Source organism: Medicago sativa, chromosome 3, assembly GCF_051527215.1.
Source record: "Medicago sativa cultivar Bolivia chromosome 3, Bolivia_mono, whole genome shotgun sequence".
NCBI lineage: Eukaryota > Viridiplantae > Streptophyta > Magnoliopsida > Fabales > Fabaceae > Medicago > Medicago sativa.
Window position 1 is genome coordinate 9,123,447 of NC_140751.1, and position 19,524 is coordinate 9,142,970.

General features: G+C 35.0%; 1 protein-coding gene and 1 long non-coding RNA gene across 2 annotated transcripts; one reads left to right on the top strand and one right to left on the bottom strand.

Moving 5' to 3' along the window:
• Positions 1–10,830: 10,830 nt before the first annotated feature.
• Positions 10,831–14,353, top strand: LOC146935490 (uncharacterized). Its single transcript, XR_015030258.1, has 3 exons — positions 10,831–13,118; positions 13,294–13,685; positions 13,767–14,353. It is a non-coding gene; the product is annotated as an uncharacterized LOC146935490 (long non-coding RNA).
• A 2,760-nt stretch (positions 14,354–17,113) lies between these two features.
• On the bottom strand, positions 17,114–18,262 carry LOC146935491 (F-box/kelch-repeat protein At3g23880-like). Its single transcript, XM_085757629.1, has one exon. The coding sequence runs from the start codon at positions 18,254–18,256 to the stop codon at positions 17,114–17,116; it is 1,143 nt and encodes a 380-aa protein (XP_085613755.1). The 5' UTR covers positions 18,257–18,262.
• Positions 18,263–19,524: the final 1,262 nt, after the last annotated feature.

Genomic DNA, 19,524 nt, shown 5'->3' on the forward strand with positions numbered 1-19,524 from the left:
ATCAATTTTGTTCATAAATTTACAAACAAAAAGACATTTGAAAATATATTTGCAATTTCAATACATTTGTATACTAAAGATGCAACATCTCACACGGTTTACCCTTATAAAATACTCACTCCGTCCCATTTGTTAATTTCATATATCTTTAGAAAAATGTATAAGCGAAGAATGGAGAAAAATAGTTTTAAATGTTAGGCTTAATTGCATGTTTGGTCCCTTATGTTTATTTTAGTTTTCAAGTTGGTCCCTTATGTTTTGAAAGTTTCAAGTTGGTCTCATACGTTTATTTTAGTTTTCAAGTTGGTCCCTTACGTTTTGAAAGTTTCAAGTTAGTCCCTTATGTTTATTTTAGTTTTCAAGTTGGTCCCTTATATTTATTTTAGTTTTCAAGTTGGTCCCTTATGTTTATTTTAGTTTTCAAGTTGGTCCCTTATGTTTTGGACCGACTTGAAAACTAAAATAAACATAAGGGACCAACTTGAAAAACTAAAATAAACATAAGGGACCAACTTGAAACTTTCAAAACGTAAGGGACCAACTTGAAAACTTTTAAAACGTAAGGGACCAACTTGAAACTTTCAAAACGTAAGGGACCAACTTGAAAACTAAAATAAACATAAGGGACCAAACATGCAATTATGCCTAAATGTTATTTGTCATAAATGTAAAGTGAAATATATTGAATTGAGAGTGATGAAAGTCATATTAATTAGAGTTATAATTGAAAAAAAAGTAATTAATATTACATTGAAAAGTGAAATGAGTTAATTAGTTATTTTGGAACAATATTTTTATACAAAAAGTTCACTTATTATAAGCCGCAGTTAGTAGTCATTGCCATAGGTAATAGTAATAGTCAATTTAGATCAACACATCATTTCATAATAGGAATATGCAATTAGTAGAATAAGAACCTAGACATATTAGGTCTAAAAATAATAAACTTAGCAGATTAAAAGTAACTAAAACAACAATTTTTTTTTTTTTTTTTGGTACAAGAGAGGGCCGAAGCCCAAAAAAGAAAACTAAACAATTACACGAACATTTCTAGGCATACAAGCTCCAGAGATGTCATCAAAGAGGAGACTATTGAGCTCACGAGGAGGGGTCTCCAAAAGAATAAAATTCCAAGAATTCATGGTAAGACTGAAGTTGGCAAGCCAATCAGCACTTCTGTTGCCTTCTCTCAAAGTGTGATGAACCTGAATCCGCCAATTACGATTCAAAATACTTTGAATACGCCGAATGAGCACAGGGGTTGTCCCATTCATCTTGCAATTATTTGTTACCATGTCAATAAGAAACTTTGAATCACTTTCAACGCAAAGCTAAGAAATACCGTCCCTCCAAGCCAACTCTAAACCAAGGTACATACCCCACATCTCTGCATGAAGAGCATCACAAGCGCCAATCTTGCGGACAAAACCTTTGATCCATCTACCATTAGCATCCCGAAGTAGGCCTCCACAACCCGAGCGATCTCCATTCTCTTTGCACGCTCCATCACAATTAAGCTTAATCCATCCCTCTTGAGGATATTTCCAACCAATATAAATTGTTTCGGTGTGTCGAAGAACAATTTGAAACCGATTAAGGGTACAATCTTCAATATCACTAGTAAACTTTTGGATGATACTTGTGGGATTCTCCGGTCTCTGAAAATTTTCCTCGAAGATTGTCTTGTTCCGCCATTTCCAAATATACCAGCAAGTAGTCATGAAAGTTGTCTTCCACTTAGCATTGGGATCTCTGTTCCAACGCTTGTTGAGGTTTGTAAAAACCCAATTCCTACAATCAAAGGAAAAAAAGTCAGTTATACAATATGAAGGCACAAGTCTGATCCATACCTGGGTTGCATAAGTGCAGTCTCTGAGTACATGAAGAGTAGTCTCATCCTCACTTCCACAACAAGGACAAATTGGGGATATGCCAACACCCCATCTACTTCGACGATAATTAGTTAAAATGCGATCATGAGCAACCAACCAAATGAACGTTTGAATCCGATGAGGACCCTTCCGATTCCACAAACTTTTCCAATCCCCTTCGGTATTAGCATGATTCTCATCTTTCATGTCGTACGCACTTTTGACCGAGAATTGTCGCGTACTCGTGCCTCCCCACCCAATAATATCAGGACCATAACCACTAGAAGGAGCGGGGAGAGCTAACACCTTTTCAGCTATGTTGTTAGGCAAGTTATCAAAAAGGAAATTTTGATCCCAATTACCAGAAGAACTCATCACATCCTTGACAAGAAGAGTTGTATCCACGTACGATTTTGTCGCTAGAGAAATGAGGGAGTTGTTGTTCGGGCCCCACTTATCCAACCAGAAATTGACACTATTACCATCTTCTATTTGCCAAATGATGTTTCTTTGTAAATCATCCCACACCCTAGTAAGCGCTTTCCATAAAGGAGAATCATACGGTTGAGAGGTTATAGTTATCTTCAAATCATTATTTCTCCCATACTTACTGTACAACACCCTACACCAAAGGTCATTAGGCTTGTTAATAAGGCTCCAAAGGATTTTCATGAGGAAAGCTTCATTCATCAAATGAGGCCTTTTAAATCCAAGACCCCCTTCCATTTTAGGTAAACAACAGGTATCCCAACCAATCAAATGAGCTTTGCGGATTTGTTCTGTATCCCCCCACACAAAACCTCTTTGAATTTTTTCCATCTCGCTGCAAAGAGTTTTAGGAAGCTTAGCATATTGCATATGATAATAAGGAATAGAACTAAGGACAGTCTTGGAAAGAGTAATTCTGCCCGCAAGACTCAAACATTGTTGCTTCCACCCACTAAGTCTATTCTGAATTTTGTTGATGATGTGGCTGAAATGTCCCCTGGAACTTCTTCCTGAAGCTATGTTAGCTCCAAGATACCTGCCTAAACTATTAGCTTGATTAAAACCTGTGTGCTGCAAAATATCCTGACGGAGTTGGTTGTCCACATTTTTTGAGAAGAAAATTTGAGTCTTTTGGCCATTAATACGTTGCCCAGAAGCTTGACAAAACATATCCAAACAATGCATCACACAATGTGCCTGCTCAATAGAAGCCTCTGCAAAAAGAAGAAGATCGTCAGCAAAAAGAAGGTGAGAAATTAGAGGGCCATACCTACCTGCCCGCATTGGTTTCCAATACTTAGCTTCCACCTGGTCTGCAATGATATGAGATAACTTCTCCATACAAATAACAAAAAGGTAAGGGGAGAGAGGGTCTCCTTGACGAATTCCTCTAGTGGGAGTGAAAGTGTCAGTCTTGTCCCCATTCCACAAAATTTTGTAACTAGGCGAAGATATGCAATCACGGACAATTTGAATGAGATTAGGAGGGAATTTAAATTCCTCCAAGCAATTCTCCACAAAATTCCAATTGATGCGATCATAAGCTTTCTCTAGGTCAATTTTGATGGACATGAACATCTTGTTGCCTTTCATTCTAGCCATGGAATGTACCATCTCTTGAGCCACAATAATATTATGGTGGATACTTCTACCTGGAATAAAACTGGACTGATATGGAGAAATAATGCTATCAAGCAAAGGCTTGATTCTGTTGACAATAACCTTTGAAATTATCTTATAAATAACATTACATAAAGCAATAGGTCTAAATTGAGAAACAAATTCGGGTTTATCAATCTTAGGGATCATCACAATGAGAGTATTATTAATAGAAGATATAAGAGAAGAGTTAACCCAAACCTGGTTCACAAACTGGTATATAGAATCAGCAACTGTGTCCCAGCATTGTTGAAAAAACAGAGCGGGGTACCCATCCTCTCCCGGCGCCTTGTGAGGATGCATATCAAAAAGAGCTTTTTTACATTCATTAATTCGAACACGTGCACTCAAACTATCATGATGTTCCTCAAGTGTCGGATAAGTAGTCCAAGAAATGATTGGATCTCTGATAGGATTCTCTTCCTTGAATAAGTTCACATAGTAATCACGCACAAGGTTTTTGAGATGATCGGGGTCATCAACCTAACCCCCTTCACCGTCTCGAAGAGTCAAAATTTTGTTTTTCCTTCTTCTGACAATGGTTTGAGAATGGTAATACTTCGTATTACGATCTCCATCAGCTATCCATTGGCTGCGCGACTTTTGAAACCACAAGCACTCCTCTTGATACAAAGTAGTTGCAAGTTGGTCTTGTAAATCTTTCTCCAATGAATCAAGGAAATTGCTGTAACCATATCTAGACCTATTCTGGATACCATTCAATCTAGCTAATAGTTCCCTTTTCCTTTTGAAAATGTTGCCAAAAACGTCTTTGTTCCATTCCTTCAGGTTAGGAGTCAAATCATGCAGAAGGTGCAGCAAATCTCTACCTCTAGCCCACTTGTTATTTAAAAAAGTATGAAAGCTTGTGTGAGTTAACCAGGCAGCCTCAAACCTAAAAGGACGATCACTCCCATTGTGCGGTCTACCCTCCATAAGCACCAAGATAGGATGATGATCAGACTGAACTCTAGGGAGTACTTTAGCAAAGCCTTCGTGAAATTTTAATCTCCACGCCACATTACAGAGCACCCGATCAAGCTTTTTAAAAACTCTATCACGCCCATTCCACTTTGGACCCCTCCAAGTAAATTTAGTACCAATTGTATTGACCTCTATTAAGTTACATTCATTAATCCAATTGTTGAAATGAACACATCTTCTGAAATCAACTGGGGCCCCTCCCTTTTTTTCATTCGGACTAGCAATCTCATTGTAATCACCCATCATTAACCATGGATCTTGAATATTTCCACTAAGCATCCTTAGTTGATTCCACGTATCTTCTCTCTCATTTTCACGAGGGCTAGCATAAACCACAGTAAGGAGCCAAGGCTCAACATCTCTCTCTTTAACTCGAACATGAAGAAAATGAAAGTTCTCAAGTAAAAGCTCGACTTGAATATCCATCCTATTCCAAAGTAACCAAATACCACCAGAAAAACCCCTTGCTTCAGAAACCAAATAATTCTTGAAGCCCAAATTTTTTATAGCTTTGCGCGCAACATCGCCACTACAACGAGGTTCCTGTAAAGCCACCATATCAACTATATTTTTCCTGCAAAAATTTTTAAATGCTCTTCGGAAATTCATTCCTTGGGCACCTCTACAATTCCAAGAAAATATAATCATTAAAATAATAATAATAATAATAATAATAATAACTAAAGGATACATGTTACTGATATGCATCATCAGTTTAACTCCATTGTACTGTCATGGGTCGAAACCTTTGATTCCTCCAAATCTGCCTTGACAGTACTTCCCAACTCAAGTTTGTGAGCATCGTTGTCCTTCTGCATGCTGGCTTTATCTGAAGTAGGGTCGGGAGGCTTGGGCCGGTCTACTAAATTACCACCATTCAACCCAAACATATCATTTTTATTATTCTCACCTCCTGTGATTTTGTTGGACAGAGTCTTTATCTTAGCAGCAATATCTATGTTAGCCACGTGAGATTCAAGCTGAGTGCGATTCTTTTCCTTTGTCATGTGCCCATCATTAACCTTTTGAGTGGTTTTTAAGTGGCCCACACCCCCTTTATTACTTGTGGAACCTCCATCATAATTGCCAAAAGAACTTGTTTTTGCTTTTTCTATTTTGTCTTTACGTGAGCTACCTTTGCTTGGAGCATTATCACCATTCCTAGGCCGCTTATTTTTCTTTATCACAATATTTGCAGTTTGGTAATTACTAGCACGATCATGGCCATTAACATGCATATTTCCATTTAAGTTGTTACCATTTTCTTCATTAAGCTCATTAATGCGAGATCGGAGATTTTGAAAATTCAATCCGTTTTTATTTCCTCCAAATCCGCTTGCTTTATTGCTCCTTTTCCTTCTCTCAACCTTGATCCAATCACCATGAAGATAATTTGGCTCCTCATTAATTTCCATATTGACCGTTTTTTTCGAGATTTCAGCTATCCCGTCTCCTTGATTTCCGCCTTGCAGTTTACCGTTTACGGCCACCGTCTCTCCCTCATTTCCAGGTTCAGGAACTGCGTATTCCGCCATTTTAGCGGCCGCCGTAGCTTCTGGTTTTTTCTGAATGGAACAGTCCTTCAAAACATGACCATAACAGCCACATTGAGTACAAATAATGTGCAATCCCTCATATTGGACATGATACCACTCACCATTTATTCCCACTCTTCCCACAACAGGCTTTGTGAGATCAACTTCCACGCAAATTCTCGCAAATCTCCCTCGTGCCACTCTTAACGTATGGAGATCAACTTTCACAGGTGATCCAACCATGGACGCGAGGGTCCATAGTAGGCTCTCATCATAATAAACAAGATTCAAACTTGGGATACGAATCCATACCATTGTTTTATCAATCTTCGCGGTGGCCGCATTAAAAGTATTAGACCATTGTCGCACATCTAAGTAGTGGTCGAATATCATCCACGGACCCCCATTGATAACCTTAGTCTTGTCTTCCTCCCCATCAAACTTCACCATGAAGAAGGCATTTCCCACATCCATAAGATCTATTTTTCCATTTAAGTTCCAAATAGCTTCAAGTTTACTCTTCATGATATTGTATCCTAGAGTTTTGCCGAGAAGCTTAACTATTAGTGCATCCTTCCATGGTAGGCTAAGTTCCTCCATAACCTTTTCTTTCACGTGCAACATAGGAAGGAGACGGTTTCCTTTGACGAGTTCTATTCTAGCCAGATTGCAAGCCACAAGATCAACCCGTTCCCGTGTGGCGATCGGTTGCGTACCCAACACCTTGTCTCTGAATGACACCTTCGTTGGCTTCTTTGTATCTTTCTTTTCATTGTTTTTTTCTGTCTCCATTGTATCGCTGCCTCCATCTTTGTCTGGTGGCTCCGGTGGTTTGTTTTGGCTTGACGGCGGCGGCCGTACAGTCGTGAAAGTAAACGTCATAGTGATGAAACCCTAGCAGAGCTTAGAAAGCAACTCTCCTAAGTTATTTACTCTAAGTTACTACTAACTCCGCTAAATAATCTAACGCGCCCAAATAATTAAAATACTGCTCATTCTCAAAATTACCAAATTATCCTTACTCCTCAAATGACCAAAATACCCTTATTGCCTAAAAATCCACTAAACCCCAAATCAAACACATCAAATAAGCAATTAAATAAATATAATAAATAAATAAATAAATAATCCTAACGAATAATTGGGGTGTTACAGGGTGCAGCAACTTGTAAGTTGCAATGGTTTCCCTATCTACTTAGAGATCTGCATGTTCAAACTTCTAAGCTTCTTGTTATCATTGTCATAATCAGAGTGCCTTGCATATAGCTGCCAATCCAGTTTTTCATGAAAGAACTAAGCACCTTGAGATTGACTATCATTTGGTTAGGGAAAGGTTGCAAACATGCACCATGAAGCTTCTTCGTGTATCTTCCAAGGATCAAATTGCAGACTTTTTCCCTAAATCTCTTCTCCCTCAACCATTTCAAGCTCTTTTATCCTTGTTGAGAATGTTAGATATCTACCATATATCCTCCAAATTATGGGGGGATATTAGAGCATGAAGAGAAGATTGTTCCTCAAGTAACAAATAAATCTTAGTTTATCTAGTGTACTTGTACCACAAGCTACCTAGTGTTAATTAGCTTAATCCACTTAATTAGTATGTAATTAAATGTTGTGTATCTCATGCATATCACTATAAATACTCCTTGTATCATTATTTCATCTATGAGAAATGAGTTTATCTTCTATCTTTTGCTTTCCATAACATAATTCTTACCTGATAAATTAAAATTGTTGCCATTGCCTCAACATTTAATTATCATGGAAACAGTAATCAGTGAGGTACTGTATATTGATATGCAGGAAAGAAACATGTTATAAATTATAATACCTAATTCTAAAGAACACGTCTTCAAGGCATAGATTACTGATGGGGGACCAAGGCTTCATTGACTTTGTTGCTCATTTGCTCGAGGTTAACCTGAAGAAGCAACCTTCCGCATTTGAAGCTCCAAAACACCTCTGGTTACCATACCCTTATGAACCGATATCATCTTTTTCTTTTTTTCAGACTTGGTGATAATGTCCATTATACCCTAGATTGACTAGATAAATCATTGAAAGGGAAATGCACCACCTTCTCATCCATGCTGCTCTTAATCATCAACATTTTAAAGATGATATAGAAAGAGTTGTGCACTTTAACATTCCTGCATAATGAAATGAGATGATTTTATTTTGTGGGTTATTCTTGTTTGTTCCCTTCCCTCTCCAAATTGTTAACCATAGTCAAGGATGTAATTTTTGAACAATAATATATGATGTAATGTTAGGCTTTTGGTTTCTTTGTTTTGGTTTGTGATGAAAAGGGAAGTCCTTGGAATATTATTTGGTTGTACATGACGTGGGGTAATTCTTTTAGTCTATTAATGTTTTATTAGGGAGCTACTTTTTAAGGATTTTTCATGGGGTTGATACTTCTACTGTTGGAAGCATGCTGTTAAATAGTTGTGCTTTAGTTTTAGGCTATGTTTGGATTGATGGAACGTGATGGAGTGGGATGGAATGGAATGGTAAATAATTATGTTCCATTGTTTGGATTTGCAAAAACTAAATGGAATGGAATGGTATATAATGGAATCCATTCCATCTTATTCCATCAAATCCTCCACTTTTCATTCCCCCCAATTTGGGGTGTATCCAATGGAATGAAATTTTATAACTAAAATATTACTCTTTTACCCTTAAATTTATATTGTTACTATTGTAAAATTTGAGTATATTCCAAAAGTTTCAAATATTTTGTGCCCCATATTTTTAATTGAGAAATATAGAAAAATATTTTAATAGAAAATTATTATTATCATATTATTAATTATAATGTTTGACTTAGTCTTATAACCATGTTTTAATTCCAAACTTTTGTAACCGTTTTTCTCTTAATATCTCTTAAATGTGCCTATTTAAGGTGGTTTTTCTTGCTTGAGTGTGAAGAATCACGTTTTGGCCAAGATACACGTACAGAAGAATGAAGTTACATTTCTTTTGTTCTTACTTTGATCAATATTGAAAACAAAAACAATTATCTCATCACCTTCACAAAAATTAATTCTGGGTTACATCTTCCTGAAAATATCTGCATCCTTGGTTTTAAATCAAGAAGGGTCTATTAAATCCTGGGGGATTAACGTATAATTACGCGGAAAATCCTTAAGGACAGTGCGATCTGCACGTCTCAGACTTTCACCGTTTGTTCATTTTGTAGCTGTCTTATTGAATTGATGTTTAGAGATGTTGATTGAGTTATGTCGATGGTCAATTATACAACAATCTCAAGACAGATAAGTTTCCTTGAAATCTCCCTTGATTATTCTCATTAACATAAATTGATTCTTATATTTATATTTTGATTATTATTTGTAGAGATAATTTATTCCTAATTTTACAACAGTTACCTCTTCTTCTCCAATTCCTTTTTTTCCTGTCGTTCTTCTTATTCTCCCCAATTTCATCACACTGTTCACATCTTCTAGCAGCACCCCATCAATTCCTCTTGTATGCACCATGTTATTTTCTTGTTAGCGTGTTTTATTTTTTGCCAAGCTTACATTTTTTTTGGTGAAACTTTGTGATGTTTATATTATCTTGTGTTTGCTATCTTAGTTTGCTCTGCCTTATTTCTTGCGTTTTTTTTTTGGTGTGCTTTTTCAATATTAAAAAAGGGATCCAATCCCATTTTCTTGCACCGGTTTTTGTGTATTAATTAGTTGGATTTTTTTTTGTTTGAGGAAATTAGATTTTAGTGATAATATATTTGACATGATAATAGTGTTTTTAAAAAAAGGGTAAAAGTGGAATTAAAAAGTTATAACTCTTTCCGTTCTATCCACTTTCCAAACAATGGAGTGGAAACATTTTATAAAATATCCAAACAATGGAATGAAGTCTTTGTTCCATTCCATTGCGTTCCATTCTGCTCCGCTCCGTTCTGTTCCATCAATCCACCAGCGATAATGACGTTATTTAGTGGCTATAGCGGCACTATAGCACTGCTGCGAAGCGGAATTTGAATAAACTATAATTTTTTATGATCTGCAATTGACAACAATTGTTGGAAGCACATATTAAAGCAAAGTCATTTATGCATCTTTTAAACAAGTTAAAACTCTAGAGATAAAAGAAACGAATATGACCTTTATATTGTAGCATGTAAATCTTGAAAAAATAGTATCCCTAATTTAACGATGAGAATCATGTTGGAAAAAATGTTCTTCTCCCAACAAAAAATGCTCACTCCCAACTACAGTTACATCTTTTAGAGAAGAGCATTTTTCATCATGTTGAACCCGGCCCTGTTAGGCCCAAATACAGTTCCATTTTTAACAATAGTGTAGAAAGGGTAGGAAAAAGATGCCAAAATTTGTGACATGCCTACTGTCATCATGTGCATATATGACGACAGGGGGCAGAGTGGGTGGGTGCCATGAAATGATTACATGGTAAACTAGGATCAAGGAACCGTGTCCCCCTAAGATGATTTGGGGTAATAGATATGACAAAATTAAGATCTGAGCTGAGCAAATGTGTATAGTTTTTTTGGGATCAAGTTGAATGAGTTTTTTTTTTTTTTTTTTTTGAAGTAAGTTGAATGAGTTATTAGTCAACCTTTATGTTTTTATTTTTGGATAAATGATGTGACAATAACTACTTGAGAATTCACACAAGTAGATATTTGTGGATGAACCTTTGTTCATCTATTTTTTTTTATTTTAAATTCGGTTCTATAACACTAACTATTTATCATTAAAACTTAATGAAGAATCTACAAGAGGTGTGTCAAACTCCAGATATGTTACTAATGCACACAAAAGTGTGTTAAAAAGTCTGTTAAATTGATGCTTTAGTTTTAACATTCAACTAGATAGGCTACTTATAGGTTATAGCATTCTACCTAGGGGTGTGCATAATAACCAGTTTGAGGTCCAAACCTATAACTGTATCCAGATCCACTTTAAAATATCTGGATTTTTAGTAAATGGTTACCAACGGTAACCAACCCGTTTTAAATGGGTTGGATATCCAAACCAATTAAAATTCGGATCCGGTTTTAAACCAATTAAAAAGAAAAAACAGTACGTAACATAACCAACAATTCATTCAATTTAAGTCTCTTTCTGCCGGCTATTTATCTGCATCTACATCTCTTTCTGTGTTCCCACCCAACTAACTTATTTCCCTTCATCTCTTTCTTTTTTTGATCTACACTTTTCATATCCGTAAGCACTTTTTCAATTTTCTTTGATCTATTCATAATCACGATTTGAAATTTGATTATAATAATTTTGATTGTGATCCAAATGCGCTTTTGAATTTCTTGAGCTTTTTTAGAAAGCGCAATAACAGCGGAGGAGGTGTTGAACATACACAGCAAACAAATTTTTGATAACACCGACGTAGGCGGCAACGGCGAAAGTGAAGATCGTAATGGCATCAGTTCAAAAACTGGTTTAAAACAATTTGTCTCTTCTTGAGCTTTTTACGACAATTTGTCTATTCACAACAAGTACTGGATGGAATTAGTTCATAGACGACGCTTTTGAATTGCGGTGGCGCTTTTGATTTAAAACCGGTTTGAATAAAAAAATTGGTTTAGTTCAAAAAGCTAGTTTTTATGATAAAATGGGTTTCAAACCGGTTCTGAACTATATCCGAACTGGTTGTACTTAAAAGCGGTTTTAGGAACCAAACCAAAACCAAATATTGGTTTTGGTTTTGGTTTGGTTTTTAACTTTGCACACCCCTAATTCTACCCAATATAAGGAGACATACATTTTCACCCTTTCTTCTTTTTCTTCTTTTAAGACATTCACATTGCTTTAAATAAATTACATGGAAGAAGGATGTAGGAAAAGTGATGGTTACTTTACAGACATACGAAATGGGAAGGAAGTTTCCCACTTGATAAAAGCAGAGGGAGAGAAGAGAATATTAAAGTCTAACATGGATATATCAAAGTTTTTGATGCATTAGTAATTAAGTTGTTTCACTTTTGAGGTCTAAATTTCTAAATATTATAACACAGTCTTTCAATCCATTCTGATGTGGCCCTCAACTCAATCTTTCTTTTTCCAACATTTATAATTGTAGAATTAACAATGAAAAATCTAAAATAGGTGGTACAATGTAAAATTAACATGAAAAATAGGTAGGACATTGTTATGTTAATAGCTAATTAACCATTTAACGTAAAAACCTACTGTAATAATTGTTTGTGCATGGTTAATTAACCATTTGGTTCAAGTGGCAATATTTTCAAAATAAATGGAAAAGAGAATATTGCATAGATATGTTAATCTAATCTTGTTGTTAACTAACTAACTAGCAAGTTTATTAAATGAAAATACTATCAGACCATTTTGTTATATGCATTACTAACTGCCTTGAATTAGATGTTTAAATGACATAGCTTGCATTAATTTATTTTTATTTCAATTTATTTAACAATGATCAATTAAGTAACAAATTAAGTGAAAAATTACATGCAACAGAAGAATAAAAGCAGTTGAAAACTTAAACTTGTAAAAAGTCTTGTAAAATGTTTTTTACATGGATATATAACCAAGAAGAAGTGGTAGTACAATGATATTTACTGTGTGATTGGTCCACACAGCTATAGGAAGTTGCCAGGAAGTTTCGCAGATCATTTTTATCATATTACAGACTCCACAACACAGATTCATTCATATTCTGCATTCTCAAACTCTTTTTTCATTCAGTTTCTCTCAATTCTCATGGCTATGCAACTGCCTTCCTCTTTCTCTTCATTTTCCTCTGCATTCACTTACCAAGTGTTCCTCAGCTTCAGGGGCAGTGACACTCGTGAGGGTTTTACCGGCCATCTCTACAGAGCTCTTACTGAAAAGGGAATCAACACCTTCATTGATGACAATAAACCGTGCACTTGCATATGCTTCTGGCCTTCCATTAGTTATAGAAATAGTGGGTTCTAACTTGTTTGGAAAGAACATAGAAGGACATGGGTAAAGAAGTCGTCCGACAAGAATCACCTAAAGAGCCCGGAGAACGAAGTAGGTTATGGTGTCAAGATGACATAGTTCATGTTTTAAAAGAAAACACTGTGAGTAAGATTAACGTCTATGATCAATTTGTTATTTAATTTTAATATTACTTTTCTCTATTTGGACTAAATATGACCATCTCATACTAGTATTTCTTTTCACATAATTACATGTTAATTTCTCTATATCTTATTTTTATTTTGGTTGACTGAAGCTTTTTTTTTTTTTTTAAAGGGAACTAGTAAAATTGAAATCATATATGTGAATTCCCCCTCCATGGAATTCATAATAGACTTACAGGAAGATGAAATATAACATGGAATTCATAATGGAGTTCTCAAGTGGTTTGTTGGAAATATAACATGTTATATTTGGACTAAATATAACATGGAATTCATAATGGAGTTCTCAAGTGGTTTGTTAATATGAAAAGGCTAGACTTACAGGGAAACAATTTCAAAATTCTTCCCGAGTGCATTAGTGAATGTCACCTTCTTAGGACCCTTAATTTGGATCGCTGCGAGTCTCTTGAGGAAATTAGAGGGATTCCACCAAATCTAAAAAAGTTTTCTGCAATGAGATGTTGTTCATTGAGTTCCTCAAGTAGAAGAATGCTACTGAGTCAGGTTTGTTGTTTTATCTGGTAATATATAGTATTTCATATTGATATAATCGATAATGTAATATATCTTATTCTAAACTAACAGAAACTACATGAGACTGGATGCACCAATATTTGTTTCCCAAATGGAAAAGAGGGGATTCCAGATTGGTTCGAGCACCAAATCAAGGGAGACACAATTTCTTTTTGGTTCCGTAAAAAGATCCCTTCTATTACTTCTACTATGATTCCTCCGATATATATTAAATTTGAAGCATTCAATTTGTTTGTCAATGGCTATCGACGTGCTCTTCCAGAATTCAAATCTGGATTTCTGCTGGATGAACATGCATTTTTGTTTCAGCTCAAATCATTGATTCGAGGGAAACTCCTGAAGTCTGAAATCGATGAAGCACTTTCAAAAGATGAGTGGATACTCGTAGAGCTTAATTGGAAGAAACATGTTTTCTATCCTACCGACAATACACAAATGGGAATCCACCTGTGGAAGGAGAAAAGCAAAACAGAGGAGGATGTGACATTCACCAATCCTCATTCAGCTTTAGTGTCAGACATGCAGAACTTGGTGCTGACTGAAACAAAAGAAAAGGAACACCATGGCTAGATAGATTCCTTGGTCTAGGGACATTATTATCATTATTATAAACTAATGAATTGTTTTAACTTGGAGGAGTTTTTTCATCTGATCGAAGACATCTCTGGTGTCCGACACTGACACAAACCTACACATGTGATTATTTAAAATGTTATTTTCTTAAATTACTACCGGTGTCGAGTCTGGTGTTTGTATTAGTGTCGGTGCTTCATAGAGTGGATGTTTTTTTGCTCTTGATTGATAGAAATTTTAGAAATTATATCTGTGTAGAGCAATATTAAAAAAAATATATGATTTTGTACAATTAGTGAGTATACGCGTTTCGTGAACCTGTATTAATCTAATTAATTATGATTCAGATTGGGATCTGTTTAGTCACTTTTCACAGGGGGTTTCTGTTAGGAAGTGACATCTATTGTATCTTAATGTACTAAATCATATATCCCTCCCAATGTCATATGATTTCACATATGGAGAAATTAATAACACATGCATTTGTAACTTTTATGTGAAGTATAACATGATTGGAATTGAAACATGATACATTACCGGTCAAAATTTGACTACCACAGAAGGTTTAAAGTGAGTTAAATGCTTGGATTAGGCAGCTCATATAGAAGCATTTTGTTGGAGAAGCTTGTGACTTGCAGAAAGGAGAAGCCATAGCTATTACATAAGGATGCCTCAAAGGAATAGAAGCAATCAAAAGACTGATGAAAGTTCGGGAATCCGTCTCTCAGGGACTCCAGATGTAGCTCTTCAATCCATATCTTTTAAAAGGTGTAGTGGAGGTTGGCCATTTCACACAACGTCTAATAAATTGCGGCGGATCCTAGATGATTGTTCTTACAAGTAAAATCCTTATACTTTGAAAGCATAAGTGCTTTTAATCATGCTCTTTGTGAAAGATCTTTTGAAAAAGAAAATGATTATTATCCCAAGGACTGTTAATGTAAATGGGTAGCTACTGTCGAAAATCATACTAAATCGATCTTTTGGATGATAAAATAATAAAATTAAAAAGCATACATAATTGAAATGAAAATCACATTGCAATTAGTTAAACCCTAGTAAAAGTAAGATCGAAACAACAACTAAATAGAAGTAAGAAAAACAATGGAAATCGCAAGAATTGGAAGAGAAACTCACCAGCTAGCAATGAGTAGAAACAAAAAGTGAGGTAGAAAATAGGTGTAAAGGGTGGGTGTGTAAAGAGAAAAAACGTGTAATGTAATGAAGTGTAAACGGTTTTAATTAAATAAAAAGAAGAGAATATCGAGATTCACGGTGATGTTGTTTTGTCTCCAAATAAAGTAAAGTTGGAAATGGCGAAGAAGTCAGTTGGTGTATGTTGTGTGGCGGCACAAAGGTATTTAACCCTGAATTAGTGCTGATAGTAATAACTTTACTTGGAATATTTGACTGTGATTTCGAATATTCCTACACGAGTTTGATCAAAATTAACTTGTGTTTATGATGAGATTAATTGAAGTCAATATGGCCAAACAGGCTCACTCAAACTTCCTTTTGAGTTTGTTCCCAAGTCATGTGCTAAACAAATTACAAAACATAGAATCATTGAACTTATGCACTGTCTTGCAGTAGAAGTTATATATGAAGTAGATGCTGTAAGTGAAGAAGAGCTTGAAATTTCACTGAGAAATTTATCTTTAGGACATTTACCAAATCTAAAATATTTGTGGAATAAGGATCCTCAAGGAAAAATCAAGTTTCATAACCTGTCTACAGTAAAAGCTACAAAATGTGAAAGCCTAAAACATGTATTTCCATTTTTTGTGGCTAAAGATCTTTTGCAACTACAAGTCCTTGAGATAAGTGATTGTGGTGTAGAGGAAATTATTGCGAAGGATCAAGGAGAAGTAGAAGATCTCGGACTTGTTTTCTCAAGATTAGTAACCTTAAAGTTTTTGAATTTGCAAGAACTAAGATGCTTTTGTAGTGGAAATCACGACTTCATATTTCCATTGTTGAATAAATTATACATGGTTGAGTGTCCTGCAATGGAGACTTTTTCGCATGGAATCTTAAGGGCATCAATTCTCAGAAGCATTTGTTTGAATGAGAATGGAGATCAATGTTACTTGGAAGGTGACCTTAATCAATACCACTATAAGAAATCTTTTCAATATAGGTATGTAATTTTAATTGTAACATTCATATATAACAAAGGACAGTGTAAATAGTTTTTACACTATCAACCAATCATAATCATTCGATCATTTGAAAAGTTTGACATTCATTATATCTAACTAAAAAAATCATACAAATGAATAAATTTTTGTGGTTCTCAATTCTTACACCATAAAACAATCAACATAATCAGTTGAATATACATATCACAGGTTTCCAAGGAAAACTATTGGTTTCATAGAAACGCCAGAGGAATCACCATAAAACTATCGCTAATTCTTTGCCTGCGCTTGTTGTCTGTGGTTCAAAATTTAAAAAAAGGAACCATTATCTCAGATTACTTGTTTGACGTGGAAAGGGAGACTGAGCCGAGGCCAATTGGAACCAAACAAAGAACAAATTCTCGGGTCCATTCAAATGAAGAACCATATAACGCAATGCATAATTGTGAACTAATTAAAACAAATGTAATGTATACGACGAGAGAACAAAAACCTCTAACAAACAAGTAATATAAATGAAAATAACAGAAATTTCTGAAGCTGCAAAATCATTCGTCCGTTAATTAATAATCCAAGAAATAACATGTAAACAAAACAAGTACGAAATAAATAACATAAACAAAAACTAACATATAGGTTGTACTTAAATCTCATGCTCTAGTGACAATGCACTACATCTATAACCTAGCATAGAGAGCAAGGTGATATTAAACTTTCACCATAGACTTCTGGAATATTTTCCAATTTAGTATCCTTTAACGTACTGCTCCTGGGATCGTAAAGAACCAAAGTTGAATGACCCACTTGGGCATTCCCTTTAAACTTCAGCAACAGTTGATCATCCTCAAAGATATATACTGGCATGGCATAGACACAAGAATTAGAAGGATATTTCATGTAAGAAATAGTGAACAATTTAGTCCAAGACTCTTTATTTCCATATTCCTTCATAACCCAAACATCATCACCATAAGTCGCCACACACAAGCAATCCCTCAAAACAGCTAAAGCTGACAAGTCACACACATCTACCCCTCCAAAATTAGGAGGTGAAATCTTTTGATAAGACTCCTTCGCCAAATCGAAAGAAACAATAAAGCGCGGACATACCCAATTCATTTCTTCAGAGAACAACCAATTAATCGTGCCACTCACAAATTTTCCCTCCATTAAAGGAACAGGAACGCCGCGAAAAGGATACTGCTGAATGGTTCTCCAAATATCAGTACCCAAAGTATGAACCTTTACTTCAGTTTCGTTAAACCAATCGTAATGAAGAACAACAACCTTGTAATTATCATTTGAAGAATCATAGCCGAAGCCAAAAATGGTGGTTAAAGTCCGAATAAACAACCCAGGCTTTTCAAAAAGGGGCATCTCCTTAAATTTTCTTGTGGAAGGGTTCCACAATATAACTAAGCTTTTATCATCGTCTGCAATACAAACGATGCCGTTGCAAGAGCCAATGAGGCGATAATATTTGGTGAAATACTCAAATTGTGTGAAGTTAGAGGTTATGTTGGTGAAAACAGATTCGACTGGGTAAGATGTGAGAATGTACTTGCCTGAGTCATTGGCGTAGTATAAGAAGTGGAGATTCCGAGTGGTGCACACAAGTAGTTGTTTCTTGACGAATGTGGGATCAGATATTAGATAATTCCATGACTTGCAAACGCATCGGAATCGAAGGATGAACTTGACAGGTAGCCTACATAGAATTTCTGGAATGACGTCGGAAGGAAGAGTTGGGAGCGGCAGCGGCTGGTGAAGTGAATCGCAGAAAAGGCGCCAATTTTTATCATGTCTCTCGCCATCGGAAGAAGCCATATTCAAGTGTGGCTCTAACCCTAAAACCTTAAACCTAAAAAATGCAATATATAGAGTCGCACCAAAACGTTTCGTGCGAAACACGCTCTGTGCTTGTCTAAAACGAATAATGCTATTTTTATTTTGAGGGAGTAAATTGGAAAAATGCTATTTGAATATATTCTTTTTGACAGCAGTATGGGACAAATGCTGTGATCACCAAAATGCAAAATATTACCCACTTACTTCCTCCGTTCCTTTTTAAGTGTTTTTTTAGAAAATTAACACTAAAATAGCGATGTGTATTTTTGCACATTTTTTTTCTATTATACCCTCATTTTAATCCATCAATAAATTCCTACTTTTTTGCAGACACTTTATCTTTCCAATAAATTTAATATGTTATTTTTCTCTGGTAAAAAACAACTGCCAGTTATTATCTTTTTCACCAACAAATTCCTATATAAAAATTATATTGATGAAACTTCTTCTTCTTCATCGTCATCTTGTTCTTGTTGTTGTTCTTGTATCTTGTCAAATGAGTCAGCTATCGCTCCCTCTTCACCTTTCATCAGCAATTCCAACGAGTCTTCCACTTTTTCTTCCTTTTGAACACTCGTGGAGTTTTTTATTTTTCTCCTCTCAAATATGTTCTTTTACTTTGCATTTGAAATTTTTAACAATTGTTACTCATCTTATTTATAGAATTTTAACTTTTCTTGAAACCATTGTTTGTAACACACTTTTGTTTAAATTTAAAGATAACAAGAAACAAACTTTGTTTTAAAAAAACATACTTTAGTTTTTCAAATAGATAGCATTAATTAGTTTTATTGAAAAAATAAGTAATTGACAAAGGGTATAATTGACAAATTGTCCTCTTAAAATACCAAAAAGACGGTTAAATAGGAACGGAAATTTCACCCTAAAAAGACACTTAAAAAGGAACGGAGGGAGTATTTAATATCTATACTATCTATAAAGAAAACTACTCCTTTCAGCACTTTTGGGTTGATTTCTTTTCCCAAAAATACCCTCAATTTTCAATACAAATAACACATGTAACAAATAGATAAGAATAAATAATAAAACTAATGTAACAAACATGATATGAATAAATATTATTTTGTTTTTTTTCCTTTATCATTTAAAAAGTGTAACAAACTAGATGAGTATATTTATACTTACTTTTTCATCATTCCAATTATACCCTTAAACAACTTTTTCTATAATAAAATTGTTGGTGTCATTAAAAAAAGAATTTAGATTATATTGTCGGTGTCGTTGAA